General features: G+C 36.5%; 1 protein-coding gene across 3 annotated transcripts; it reads right to left on the bottom strand.

Moving 5' to 3' along the window:
- Nucleotides 1–961: 961 nt before the first annotated feature.
- Nucleotides 962–12,108, bottom strand: LOC306850566 (REST corepressor 1-like). Of its 3 annotated transcripts, none has more exons than XM_079386252.1 (13): nt 11,316–12,108; nt 11,159–11,218; nt 10,481–10,576; nt 7,516–7,568; nt 6,989–7,150; nt 6,580–6,698; nt 6,314–6,389; nt 3,961–4,011; nt 3,319–3,522; nt 3,092–3,169; nt 2,917–2,974; nt 2,567–2,802; nt 962–2,399 (listed from the first exon to the last, which is right to left on the bottom strand). In XM_079386252.1, exons 1-13 carry the CDS (start codon nt 11,470–11,472, stop codon nt 2,358–2,360), a joined length of 1,392 nt encoding a protein of 463 aa, XP_079242378.1. In that variant the 5' UTR covers nt 11,473–12,108; the 3' UTR covers nt 962–2,357. The 3 variants fall into 3 exon arrangements, with proteins under 3 accessions (XP_079242378.1, XP_079242379.1, XP_079242380.1); XM_079386253.1 differs by having other exon boundaries at nt 10,496–10,576; XM_079386254.1 differs by having other exon boundaries at nt 10,496–10,576; nt 11,159–11,212; nt 11,316–11,828.
- Nucleotides 12,109–13,037: the final 929 nt, after the last annotated feature.

Below are 13,037 nucleotides of genomic sequence, written 5' to 3'. Positions count from 1 at the left end.
ACTTTCAGATGCATGCATTACTGTTCAAATCTACTGACATATCGAGGAAGTTGAAGGAATTTAAACTGTACCACACTTGTGATTACATTTGATGGAACTACATTATTTTGTTGTTCTTTTTGTTACAAGCCATATAGATATAATAGCACTTTATGGATGAATTATGACAAACACAATTAAATTACTAAAACTTAAAATGTAAAAATAATAAAAACTAATTCAAAATCGTAACAAAAACTATATTGGTATCTCAGTGATACTGAAATAACAGCATTTGTGCATTGTATTATTCATATTTTTTATTACTATTATAAAAGTCCTCAAATTATAGGTCTTTTTTTTATTATATCAATAGAATTATCACAGTACCTTATTACAAATATATTATTTAAATAATCAACAAATAGTTTTGGAATGAAAATACACTGAATTGTCATGACAATATCATACCATGTGAATGCATCTTAATTTTCTTCATTCAAAACTTTCTTCATTTTGTGGTAAAATACAACCCAGAGTTTCTTTTTGTGAAATTCATCCATTTTTGCCAATTCCTGATCCACCAATAGTCTTCCAAGCTTCTTATCACAAATAAAACTGCTAGCACTTTAGATTAGGGAACAATATTCACTATTAACTAGTTGCTTATTAGCATGCATATTTATAGCATATTGGCTGTTTATTAATACTTATAAAACACACATTAATGCCTTATTCTGCATGACCTTATTGTTAATCCCTTAATGCAAACCAATACCTAAACATAACTACTAAAACAACTATCTTATAAGATAGTATATCTATCTATTAATATAGTACGCAGTAATTGAGTTGAAAAACTCTAGTATATAACATATAAAGTTAATATAGTGAAAATGTGTTACCACTGCAATTTAATATTGAAAATGAATGGACTAAATATAAGAAAATGTGATGTAGAGGTTGAATAACACAATGCATTTGACAGTATAAATCCCTTAAGTTTATTATGACTAATGTGACAAACTGATTGCATATACGGGTCACAGTCTATGACCACATTAGCTCCCACCCACACACGCAGACACACATATCTTCACCCCAACCATGTACATGTTATCTGCACGCATAATAAGTTTAAAAGGAGTTCACTCGTGTATGGTACCATTACAGTTATTAGAGGGAAAAAGATGGTCGAAACAAGTGAGAGTGCATGTATTTTAGATAACTTATTCCATTTTCAAATTAAACTTAAAAAAAACAAACAATATGAACCCATCTAACGTTAATCTCCAAACATCATAAGAAATTATGATGTGTGGAAAAACACATACAAGCATGGAATAGTAGTAGAATTTTAGATGTGCTGCCATATTTTGAAATTCTTACCTACACATGGCAATCCATATACATTTAGACACCCCCAAGAGGGTGAAAAGCTTGACCTTGGCATGAAGAAGAAACTGTTCATGCATGCAAAGCAGTTCAAAAATAAGATTTAAAAAATCCGAGCTAGAACAAAAAATACCTCCCATTCCGTTACAACACTGCTGTGCCTGTTCTCACAGTCAACAGCCTCAGCCAAGAAACCTTTTGAGTTAAAATGCATTTCAAATACATCATGTACAAGGGTCCATGATTAAACAGTATATATTACGACCTAATACTAAAGCAACTCACTTAAACGATATAAGAGCTGCAAATCCTCTCATTTTAAAAGAATAATATTAAAATTGGTATTACAATTATTTAAATTTAATCTACACTGGCATTTCACTGTATCTATACAGTGCAGTTCATATAATTCACTTTTTATGCAAATAAATAGCTTAACAATCCAACCAGAGATCAACTAACCCCCCAAAACTATTTTAAAATAGCAAATCATATAACTAGATAACATGCTACAGTAACAAAAAAGTAACTGGAAAGTGATGTTGGACTAGGACCAAGTCAAAGTCCTTTGTATATATCAAGAAAGAGAGATGGTCAAGTTACATTAAACTCCTTTAGACTCCTTAAGAGATATTTCAAGATGGCTATATGGGTGTTTTATTCCCTCCACAACAGACCAATTACCATTTGTGGAGAATATAACTGTTGGAGCACCAGGCTGGTAGAGACCAGACAGGTACTCTACTTCTGTTGGCAGTGATGATCCTAGTTCCTTAGAGTAGCTTGGTGAAGTTTGTGCTCCTATGTAGTATCACCTGTGAGAGTCCTGGGTCCAGTAGGAGGGGTGGGAGTTGGAGGGACCGGGATGGGGGAGGAATGTCCATTACGAAGAGGCTTCACTTGAGGCAGTTGAAGCCTTAATGCCTCTTATGCACAGCTGCAATATTAACTGATCTGAGCTCATCTGACTGCCGTTGGAGAACTCAGGAAACTGAAGGGTTTTGTGTTTCCATTGCCGTTGGTTCCTGAAAATGACGATTTGGTGATTATTCTCGAATGACATTGATAAACCAAAACCAGATGCAGGAAAAAAAATACTTAAATTAGAATAATAATTTCCAGCCTGACTGGAATCTAAAGCCACATTTGGTAGAAAAGCCCATTAACTAAGAGGTACTGATGGGACACTGACCTCTACCTGGTTTTCTGAAGGCCCAGGGGTGGTTCCCTCTTCGGATGACACCTCCATCTTCTCTTCATCTAAACCCTTGCGTCCCTCCACGCCGTGCTCAGCTTCCCACTCCTGCAGTACCTCGTCCAGGTTGAAGCGACGCCGGTAATTCACAAAGAAGTTTTTCACTTGAACCACAGACTTGTTGCCGATCACATCAGAAATGGCTTGGAAATCCCGCCCGTACTTCCTTATAGCTGAGAGAGGAAACCAACGATTGTCCAGAATTTCACTACTTTAAACTTTCCATTTAAATAATCACTCGTTATCCAGTAAGTCCCACAAACATTTGAGAAACGTGGCCAAAATACCTTGTACTGCAAGCAGCTGCTCTTCTGTGGTCCAACGGGTATTAAATTTCTGATTAGCCTGAGGAAAAAGCACATTTACTGTATATCCTTTTGTGAATGAAATGCATAAAAATGGTAAAGATGGCCCTCTATGAAATGAGTGTGGTGGAAAGTAGTTCTAAAGAATATTTTTTACCTCAGATGGCCTAAACTCATCCATGCCTGTGTCCAGCTTTTCTCTGAGGGCACTATTGTGCTGTTTAATGCTCTGAATCTGTAAAAAGAGATTATTTTTCAAACTTTTCAGTTTTAGATTGCCACATACTTCTAACCTACATTGCTCTCTGTCAGATTTATATCTAGTTCTAGCAATAGTTTCACTGAGATGAAAGTGATGTTGCTAAGTAGTAATAAAATGCTAACCTGTCGTTTTATGGCAATGAGCTCCATATCCAGTTGTCTCAGAACACTAACTGCAGCCGGGCCGCTGCTAGACATTGCCGCCACATCATCGGAGATTAAATGCATTCCTTTAGGAGGTTTCTTCTTTGCCCTGTGTAGGTTCCTCCCAGCAAGTCCCTGTACTTCTTTCTTAACATGCATGGACTTTTCTGCAATATTTGCTGGCTGTAGAAAAACAGCGAAAACGCAGAGCTATTTAAATCTGTGACTGATTTAAATAGTTTATTGTTGTAGATTTACTACTTATGTATACTCAATGAGCATTCCACATTAACAAAACCGAATTAAAAAAACATTGCATTTACATTTAATCATTCAGCAGACGCTTTTATCCAAAGCGAATTACAAATGAGGACAATAGTAGCAATCAAATCGACAAAAGAGCAACAATATATAAGTGCTGTGACAAGTCCTGGATAGACAGTCCATTTAGCAAAGTGTTTAAAAAATAAATAAATACAAAGTATAAAACGATAGAAAATAGAATAGATAGAGCTAGTGTTAGAAGGTAAATTTTTTTCTTTTTTCTTTTAATAAATAAAAAGAAAATAAGTAGATAGAATATAAATATACATATATAGAAATACATATTTAGTACTGTACCTTCTGCACAACTGCAGGTTTTGAATCTTGTTTCTCAGGTCCAGATGTTCCCTTAAAAAAGAACAAATATTTTTATGGAGATAGATGCTCTGTAAGCTAAGTGTAGCAGCACTGACAAAAGTTAATACATCCAAATAAAATAAAATAATCAAAAAAATAAATAAATAAATTAAAAGATAAATGTAATAAATTAAACTACATAAATAATAAAATATGGTAACACTATTTGATTTATCCTTATAACATTACATTTATTTACAATATTATTAACAAATATAACTGCAAGCAGCAATAACGGGGACAAGCACTCCAGCGGCAAAATGAGGAGCTAAGCATAGCATGGAGCATCACACAAAGTTTGTTGTCATTATGTCAAAGCTTTGCAGAGGTATAGCCTCAGATTAATTTTGGCACCATGCCTATAATTTGTAATGATGCTGTACGAAAACGGTTTTGTCTATCGACATGAAATCCATAACTTTTTGTCTGCACAGTCTGAAGATGATCTGACTCAACTTTGGTGAAGATCGGACAAACGGTTGAGGAAGAGTTAGAAAAAGTAGGTTTTCAACATAAATCAAAATGGCAGACAGGAAGTTTGGCTGACTACATCAACACTGGAATCACTGTTCTCAGCATGACACAAGAAATCTATTAATACCAGTCTCATTACAAGAGGCAAAATTCACAGAAAGCTATTAGCATTTATTTGAAACTTCATTATACCTTTTGACTACAAGGTGACACTGTCTCAAAACCTTTTGAGTACTTTCAGGTCATGGTCTCGATGGAATGTACAAAGTTTTGTAATGGTACACCAATGCATTCGAAAAAAAATATAACATTTTATATCATAATACTCTATTGTAGTCAATGGCAATCTCATGTTTTGTTCAATTATAGCGCCACCAACAGGCAAAATCCCACCAAGTTTTTTTATGTGTCCTTAGAGTGTGCCCATACATGCGTGTCAAATTTGGTGAAAACATCTAATTTTGTTCTGAAAATATAGGCATTTTTATATATGATAAGAGAAAAAATGACTGATGGTCGACTTTGCATTTTTGTGCCACTTACTATCAAAATTTTGGCAATTGGATATTAGCGTACAGCCGGCACACTATGTTTTTGAATTTCCTACGGTGGTTTCATGTCAGAGTAACAGTTTCTATAAGATATTGGCAAATATTTTTTTAAGTGCTAAAATGCAACGTTGCACAAACCATAAGGCAAAATCTGGCAAGTTTGGTATCGCTGGACTCAGCAAGGATTCAGGAGTCAAAAAATGTGACTCCCGTGAAAATAAGTCCACCACACCCAAAGTTATAAGCATGTGAATATTTGATTTTACCACTAGGTGGCGCTGGCTCGAAACTTCTCAGGTTCATTCAGGGCATTGTACGGATGACCCATACCGAGTTTTGTAACAATATGTCAATGCGTTCGTAAAATATAGTATTTTACTACAAAATTCAAATTGGCCGACGCCCAAAATGGCTGCCATGGGAAAATTGGATATCATTCGACTCGGCATGATGCACGAATCTAAAGACACCAGTTTTGGCCAAACCATTCACAAGTTATAAGCAAAAAGATGCATTTTTCATATCTCCTGACCACTAGGTGGCACAGTGCCGAAACACTGCAGATCGCCTCAGGTCATGCTTGTTATAACACACACCAAGTTTGGTCTCAATACGCTAAACCGTTGCGGAGATACAGCCTCAGATCCATTTTTGCGTGCATTTCAGTAAATTCGTTAGCACGTTATTCAAGAACGGTTGGACGAATCAACTTGAATTCCATAACTTTTTGCCAGCATTGTCTGAAGATCTGAGCCAATTTTGGTGAAAATCGGACAAACTGTCTAGGACAAGGTTTTACAAAATTAAAAAAACTAAAAATAGCAAAAAAACTAAACCTTGCGATTTTTGACTTCATTCGACTCGGCTTGAGCCAAGGATTCAAGGAAAAAAAATAATAATTTGTGCCTTACGGTTAAAAAGTTATTAGCATAAACATGAGTGAGACTTTGGACAAGTGGTGGCGCTAGACAGTTTGAGTTAGAGAATCCAAACTTGCTGTTGTTAGTATTGAGACCGTTTTCTATCAGTGTGCCAAATTTTACAACTTTTCCGCAATCGATTCTATGGGCTGCCATAGACACTATGGCGGAAGAAACGGAAGAATAAGAAGAACGCCAACGGATACCTTCGGTGCATGGCCCCTAATAAATTATGCATAATTACATGCAACTAACCAAGCCCTCATCTTAACACACTAGAGTCATCTTGTGTTAATGCACAATTGAAAAGTTGTAAAACTGCAGAAAAAAAATGTCCATTTATATTACCTCTTTCTTCTCATCCTTATTTGGCTCAAATTCAGCATCCCCTGGAGAGATGCAACTATTTTCTTCTCCATCATCACTACATGAAAAAAAAAGGATTAAAAGTTTCAAATATGACATTTCCTTTTCAATAATGACAACATTCTAAAAATAGATCATGCTAGCATTCCATGACAGCATAACTCATCTTTGATCAAGACGTTTAAAACTAAAGAAAACACAAAAGGAGACAGCAAACATCCTATTAATATCTTCATGCCATAGCTGACCTGTCCTCTCTGTCTCTCTTCTGTTTGCGCGCATGGCGGTCCATCACACTTGTTTTACTGCGCGTTTTCTTCCACGAGTAATAGAATCTAACCAGGCTTGCAATTGACTTGTCTGGAAGCTGGAACAATAAAAAAAAACTTGTTTGTAATCAAGCAGATAAGTGATGGAAACATCTTACATTCCATAAGGATACATCATTATTCATGATCAAAGCTGACACCGATCCATTTGAAATTCAGGACTTGACAGAACCCATTTGGTCTTTATATGCACCAGTGACTGTCCATTAATGAGCTGGATTTCTGAGGCTCCTTATGATTGGTTGTCACTTCAATACATGAAGATGCTGCTTTTCACAATTGCTTGTTTTATTTGAATGTTGAGAGTGGTTTCAGCCATCTCACTCACCATCTGCTGGATGCGGTGAAACGTCTTTCCATGAAAGCTGAAACCCTGTTCAAACAGCACCTTGTCTTCAACTGTCCACTCATCTGGAAAAGGGGTGAAGTTGGGGAGATCTGCCAAAGATTTTTCAATGTTGTGTTTGTGCCAAAACAGCATGCCCAATGCCTGTTACATACAGAAAGCCACATCATGAGACTTCAATGGAAAAAAACTTAAACTACTTGAAATGTTAGACTTTAAAAGTCGACTTATGTTTCACAGTGCCAAACTGTAATTACAAGAGACATTTAATTAATGCAGCAGGGCTCCAGACATTTTGCAACCATCTTTTCTGCCAGTGCGACTAAATTCTGCGGTCGCACCTCAATTTCTGTTGCATATGAGAAACATGCACGGAAAATCACTAATTGTGCCTACGGTATCTACAAAAATATCTTATTTCCTTTATTTTTTTTTCCTAATTAATTAAACTTTCAAGTTCATCGTTTTCACTGCAACAAATAAGCATAGCTTTCAAACAATCATTTTACCTGCTCCATATTGTAGCCATGTTTTTCTTTGGCTATTGCAATGTACTCATCCACTGCAACAAACAAGGGAAAAATCATTAGAATATAAAATCTAAATTAAATCATGTTTAAAACTAAAAACATTTATTTCATATACAAAATACATTTCTTTATAGACTGAATGACAAATATCTTATACAAAAAAATTCTTCCTATATTGTAGCCTTCTCAATGCTATTGCATGCCTGATTTAAATGAGACCTATTATGCCCCTTTTAACAATATGTAATATAAGTCTCAGGTGTCCCCTAGAATGTGTCTGAGAAGTTTCAGCTCAAAATACCCCACAAATCATTTATTATATAATTTTAAAAATGCCTATTTTGAGTGGAAGAAACATGTTTTCGTGCATGTCTCTTTAAAGGTGCCATAGAATGGAAAACTGTATTTACCTTGGCATAGTTGAATAATAACAGTTCTGTACATGGAAATGACATAACGTGAGCCTCAAACACCAATGTTTCCTCCTTCTTATGTAAATCTTGTGAAAGTAAAAGACCACTGAAAAATAGGCGAATCAGAACATAACACCGACTGTGACGTTACAGTCGGGATCACTAATAGTTACGCCCCCAACATTTGCATATACCCACCCATGTTCTAGGCCAGCCGAACCTGCACAGCCCAATCATCAGAAGTTCTGCAGGTATTGTGAAGAAACAAGTGAAAAAGTGAAAGTGACATGACATACGGCCAAGTATGGTGACCCATAATCGGAATTTGTGCTCTGCATTTAACCCATCCAAAGTGCACACACAAATTAGTGAACACACACACCCGGAGCAGTGGGTAGCCATTTATGCTGCGGCGCCCGGGGAGCAGTTGGGGGTATTGAGTGGAGAGAACGCTGTACAGTCACTACCCCACCTACAATTCCTGCCAGACCTGAGACTCGAACTCGCAACCTTTGGATTACAAGTCTGACTCTCTAAGCATTAGACCTCGACTTCCCAAACAAGCGAGGACAACAGCGAAAATGGCAGATCATGTAAATAAATGTTATGTTCCAGGCTGTGCAGGGGATGTGAAGTGCAGGGATGGGTTGGTGTCTGTATTCAGATAGGCACGGAGAGCAAATAACGCGTTCTAATAAAATAACGCGAGCCACTAAAGGGACATGGTTTGATCCTTGCTAACCGTAGTCTATTACATTACAGTACATACGATTTCACTTACCAAATAAATAGAGTAAGGAGAGATGACTGAGGATGATGGCGAATGATTTACAGATCCTGAGCACCACTGACAAGCATCTTATCTTGTAAAATGTGTGGCAAGTACTGCCGCTCCATAGCATAAAAAGAGTATGTGAGATTGCGAATCTCGAAAGAGAAAGTAAAACTAAAAAGCGATCATGCATTCGAAAGCAGTTACAATGCCCAGCATATTAATAGCAGCTCCCTGATGCCCGCAAATAAGGTAATAACACGCCATTTAATTCTAGGGAGGAATCCTAGGGCTATAAATGGACATGTAAAACCGTTTCTGGAGAACTTTTGCCCTTACCTAAGCCACATACCTTCCATGTAGATATCAGAGAACAATTTAAAATATTGTATCAATGCATTCTATGGAACCTTTAAAAGCAAATGAGCTGCTATGTCCCACCCCCTTTTTCAGAATAGGATCTTTACAGATTGTAGGTACTCTGCTAAAAAATGTGTTTGACTTTATGTCTATCGCATTGAAATCATGCATTTTAAACAATGTTAGTTTAAACTTCTGATATACGGTTTTCTGAAGCACACGTACAGAAAGCGGCTGCACACAGCATGTGAGTACTAAACTAAGTTCTCTTTCATGTCTTATGCTTAAATGGTCAAATACACACAAGTTTGTTAAAAACACAAGTTACAAAAACAGTTGGTTATGTCTGTGAAGGTAAACAGCTGGGAAAGAAATTGCATGTTTATATTAGATCTGTGTGGCAGCAGCATAATATACAGTAAATAAATCACTGTAAAATCCCCCACCACTAATAAATCACCCACCACTGCTCTCTTGTCTCCTCTGGAACAACGGTTCTCAATTCCAGTCCTTGCGTACCCCCGCTCTGCACATTTTGTATGTTTCTCTTATCGCTTCAGGCATTTGTTATATTCAATTGTAAGTTCCCTGCGAAGTGGACATCACAGGATATTCCACCATGATTCCAGTTCGAAGCGAACATATATGTTCCATTCAAAGGGCACTGAAGTGTGCGAGACGTGAATTTAAATTGCATTTATTTACAGAGGTATATTATGTCACACTTCACGCTTCTCTAGTAAGTTTCGTCTGTGTGTGAAGACAAATCCGTGAATGAATGTTCTGAAGTGAAGTAAACTTCAACGGATTTCCCCTGCTCAGGGAGTAGGGAGCAATGAACACTGTGTAGGGACCATGTCAATCGGAAAACAGTTCATGCACGGAGCTCACTTCTAACAACCTGGTTATCTGAGTCAGGTGTGTTAAAGAGAGACATGGAAAAAATGTAGAGCGGGGGTACGTGAGGACTGGAATTGAGAACCGCTGTTCTGGAACAGCATACTATCAAACTATACAAACGTACTTCTATGCAAATGGTAGAACTGATGCATATCTCACATACTATTTTTTAAAAACAAAGTATTATACAGTAATAGGAAGGCAGTGTTTCATTTTGAACACAATCTGTTTCATTGGCTGCATCAGCACAAGCCTCTTGTCTTCTATTGGTTGGACAAACAGTCCAGCGCTAGACTCAACTGTTGGTTAATGATGCCATTTCAGGCTAGTCTGCATGCTCAAGCGGATCAATTTTTTGAGTGTTCACTTTTTTTGCGTGAATCACACAACAAAAGTGTCTGAATAATAGCACTGTGTAACATGGTAAAATTAGAAAGAGTGCCAATATTTACGTAAAAAATAAAAAAACTTTTCATATTTATAGAGCCAATTAACATACTCATAAATGACTCACATTTGGCCTCTGGTATACTTGGATTTGGAAACCACACCAACATTCCCAGATTATCTCTCTCTTGGCTTGCCTTTGCTACCTCTGATGAAAAGAGAGAGAGACATTAGTGGATTAAACAAGAATGCATCCATCTATTTTGATTTCAAACAAAATCAATGTTACTACTAATAGCATTTTTTTGTTGTTGTTGTTTTTTTACTCAAAAACCTTTCCCCATAAAGCTTGTAATAAAGAAATGCAAGAAATCAAATCTTTTGATATTTAAGTAACAATAAAAATTAAATGTTTAAAGTTTAGGAAAATTAAATAAAATTTACATTAAAATATTTATTTAAAAAAAATGCCGGATGAATACAGTTTTCTTAAATATACAGCCAATGGTTGACACATCAGGTGCTCATTATCATCACCTCAAGTTTCAAACAATAGTCAACCTAAAGTTTTTTTTTTTATTTCAGATTTAGTTTTTCATTTTAACCTGTTTTTCATAACTACGACAGACCACTTTCAATATAAGTTGCCAGCGAGACAAAAAATTTAAATATTATTCTTGCTGAACATGAAGTGCACTAAACGGACGAACTATTCCGGACAGTGTTTGAGGCTATTACGCCATCCACCCTGTGTTGTCAATTAACCTTCCAACACTCAAAAACCACAAACCAGCATCATAATCGGGAACAACTGCCTGATACTGCGGTCCAACTCGCATCCCGCCTGCACCTTGTGAGTGACAAAAGAACATATAAGATGAACTGATTCTATTCGTCAGAAGTGTATGAACTTGTGAAGAGCGACCGAGGCTACCACCATGACTTACCATGCTCGTCATCACTTGAGGAACCCGAACTTCCTTCCTCCCATGAATTGTTACTGTTCCCATTTGAAGTAAAACTTTTGGTCGGATTATTCACAGAGTTTCTGCCCCTTCTTTTGCCCGATATCTCAGCGGTGCCCTTCTCCAACATCGCAGGCATCTTGACAGCGAAACGCAAAGGAGCTTGAAGGAACTTGGGCTCGATGGCTGCTCGCTTTAGCTAAGCTAACTCAGCCCAACTGCTCTGATCTGAAACAAATAACACCGTCCTGCACTGATGCAAACTCCCCCAACTGGCAATATAGAGTTACGAACACTCAAAAAGATGCATCGAATGCATAATATTTCCCCCAGTCGCGTTTATAAGTTAAGTTTAGCTTTGGAGGCAGATAAAAGCACATTCGGCTGCAGTGCTAGCAGACAGTGCGGCTGCTCTAGCATTAGCTCGCTCTCTCTCTCTCTCTCTCTCTCTCTCTGATTGACGTGCTTTAGCTAACGTCAGTTCCTCTTCAAGGCAGAAATTCAAACTTCTGCACACAATGAACAAGCTAATTTATTCCCCAGACCAAGCGTCGAAGCAGTGTTTGTCTAGAAAACATCCATGTGCATGAAAAACAACTCTAGACAACCATAAGCCGTTGGTTGCATCAGCTGGCAGTCCGTACTTGTGGACTAGTTTAGTGAAAACCATCAATGCATCACTATTGGAAAAAGATCCCCTTTATATGTGAAATTCTTGATGCTGTTTTGCAGCACACCATTGCCCACCGCACTGCTTCATAAAACTCAAAAAGGGATCATGCACAGAATTAAACTAGAACATGTGTGGCTTGCACTTAAATGTGTTTTTAGGTCATGGTTAGCACAGAGCCATATAATAAAACAAAAATATTATTTTAAATTCTAGTTTAACTTTTTTTTTTTTTTTTTTGTACAAGAAACCCTCAAGTGTCAGGTGTGCTCAAAAAGTTAAAAAGCATAGTTCACCTAAGAAAACAAAAATTCTATCATTTACTTTCTACATCCATTACAGTTTTCAAGACATGGTTACAGCCTTGCATTTTGTCCATTGACTAGTATGTCTTATTACATACTTGACACTAGATCTGTTCAAATTGTTAGTAACATTTCATGTCTTACTACTGACTACATATTCATATATTGTATTTTTTTATTCAAATTCAATTAAAAAAAAACTACAAAATCTTTTGTATCTAGTGATACTAGGACAACTGGAATAGAGTCTAGAATCTATTTGAACAATTACTAGTAAATAAAAAACGTTATAGTGTCTAACGAATATTTAATATTGAACTGGGTTACACTTTATTTCGATAGTCCACTTTAGACATTCTACGAACTATAAGTAACATTGTAACTACATGTCTACTAATTCTCATTAATTTGCAACTACATGTCTACTAATTCTCAATAGGGTAGGTTTAGGGTTAGTAGAATAAGTTGACATATACTTGCAAAGTTTCTGATAGTCAGTATGTTGTGGACCCATCAAAATAAAGTGTTAGAAGATATTAAGCAGATAGTCTACTAATTCTCTAATGACTGCTAGTGGACATATAGTTGCAAAGTTACTTCCTGTTAATAGAATGTCTAAAGTGGACTCAAAATAAAGTGTTACCTTGAACTGATATATTCTAGTAAGTACTGGATTACTTACTAATATTTAAAATATTAGTTATTAGATTAGTAGCCTATTTGGAAAGA

This window comes from Barbus barbus, assembly GCF_936440315.1.
Source record: "Barbus barbus genome assembly, chromosome: 30".
Lineage (NCBI taxonomy): Eukaryota > Metazoa > Chordata > Actinopteri > Cypriniformes > Cyprinidae > Barbus > Barbus barbus.
Note: the sequence above shows the minus strand (reverse complement) of the source record. Positions and strands in the feature narration are given on the sequence as shown.

Excerpts from the sequence above, each read along its gene's own strand:
- LOC306850566 (XM_079386252.1), bottom strand. The coding sequence starts at position 11,472 with ATGCCTGCGATGTTGGAGAAGGGCACCGCTGAGATATCGGGCAAAAGA. Across the intron at positions 11,219-11,315 it reads CTCAAGTGATGACGAGCATG|GTGCAGGCGGGATGCGAGTT; the intron begins GTAAGTCATGGT and ends GTCACTCACAAG. Across the intron at positions 10,577-11,158 it reads TGTTCCCGATTATGATGCTG|AGGTAGCAAAGGCAAGCCAA; the intron begins GTTTGTGGTTTT and ends TCTTTTCATCAG.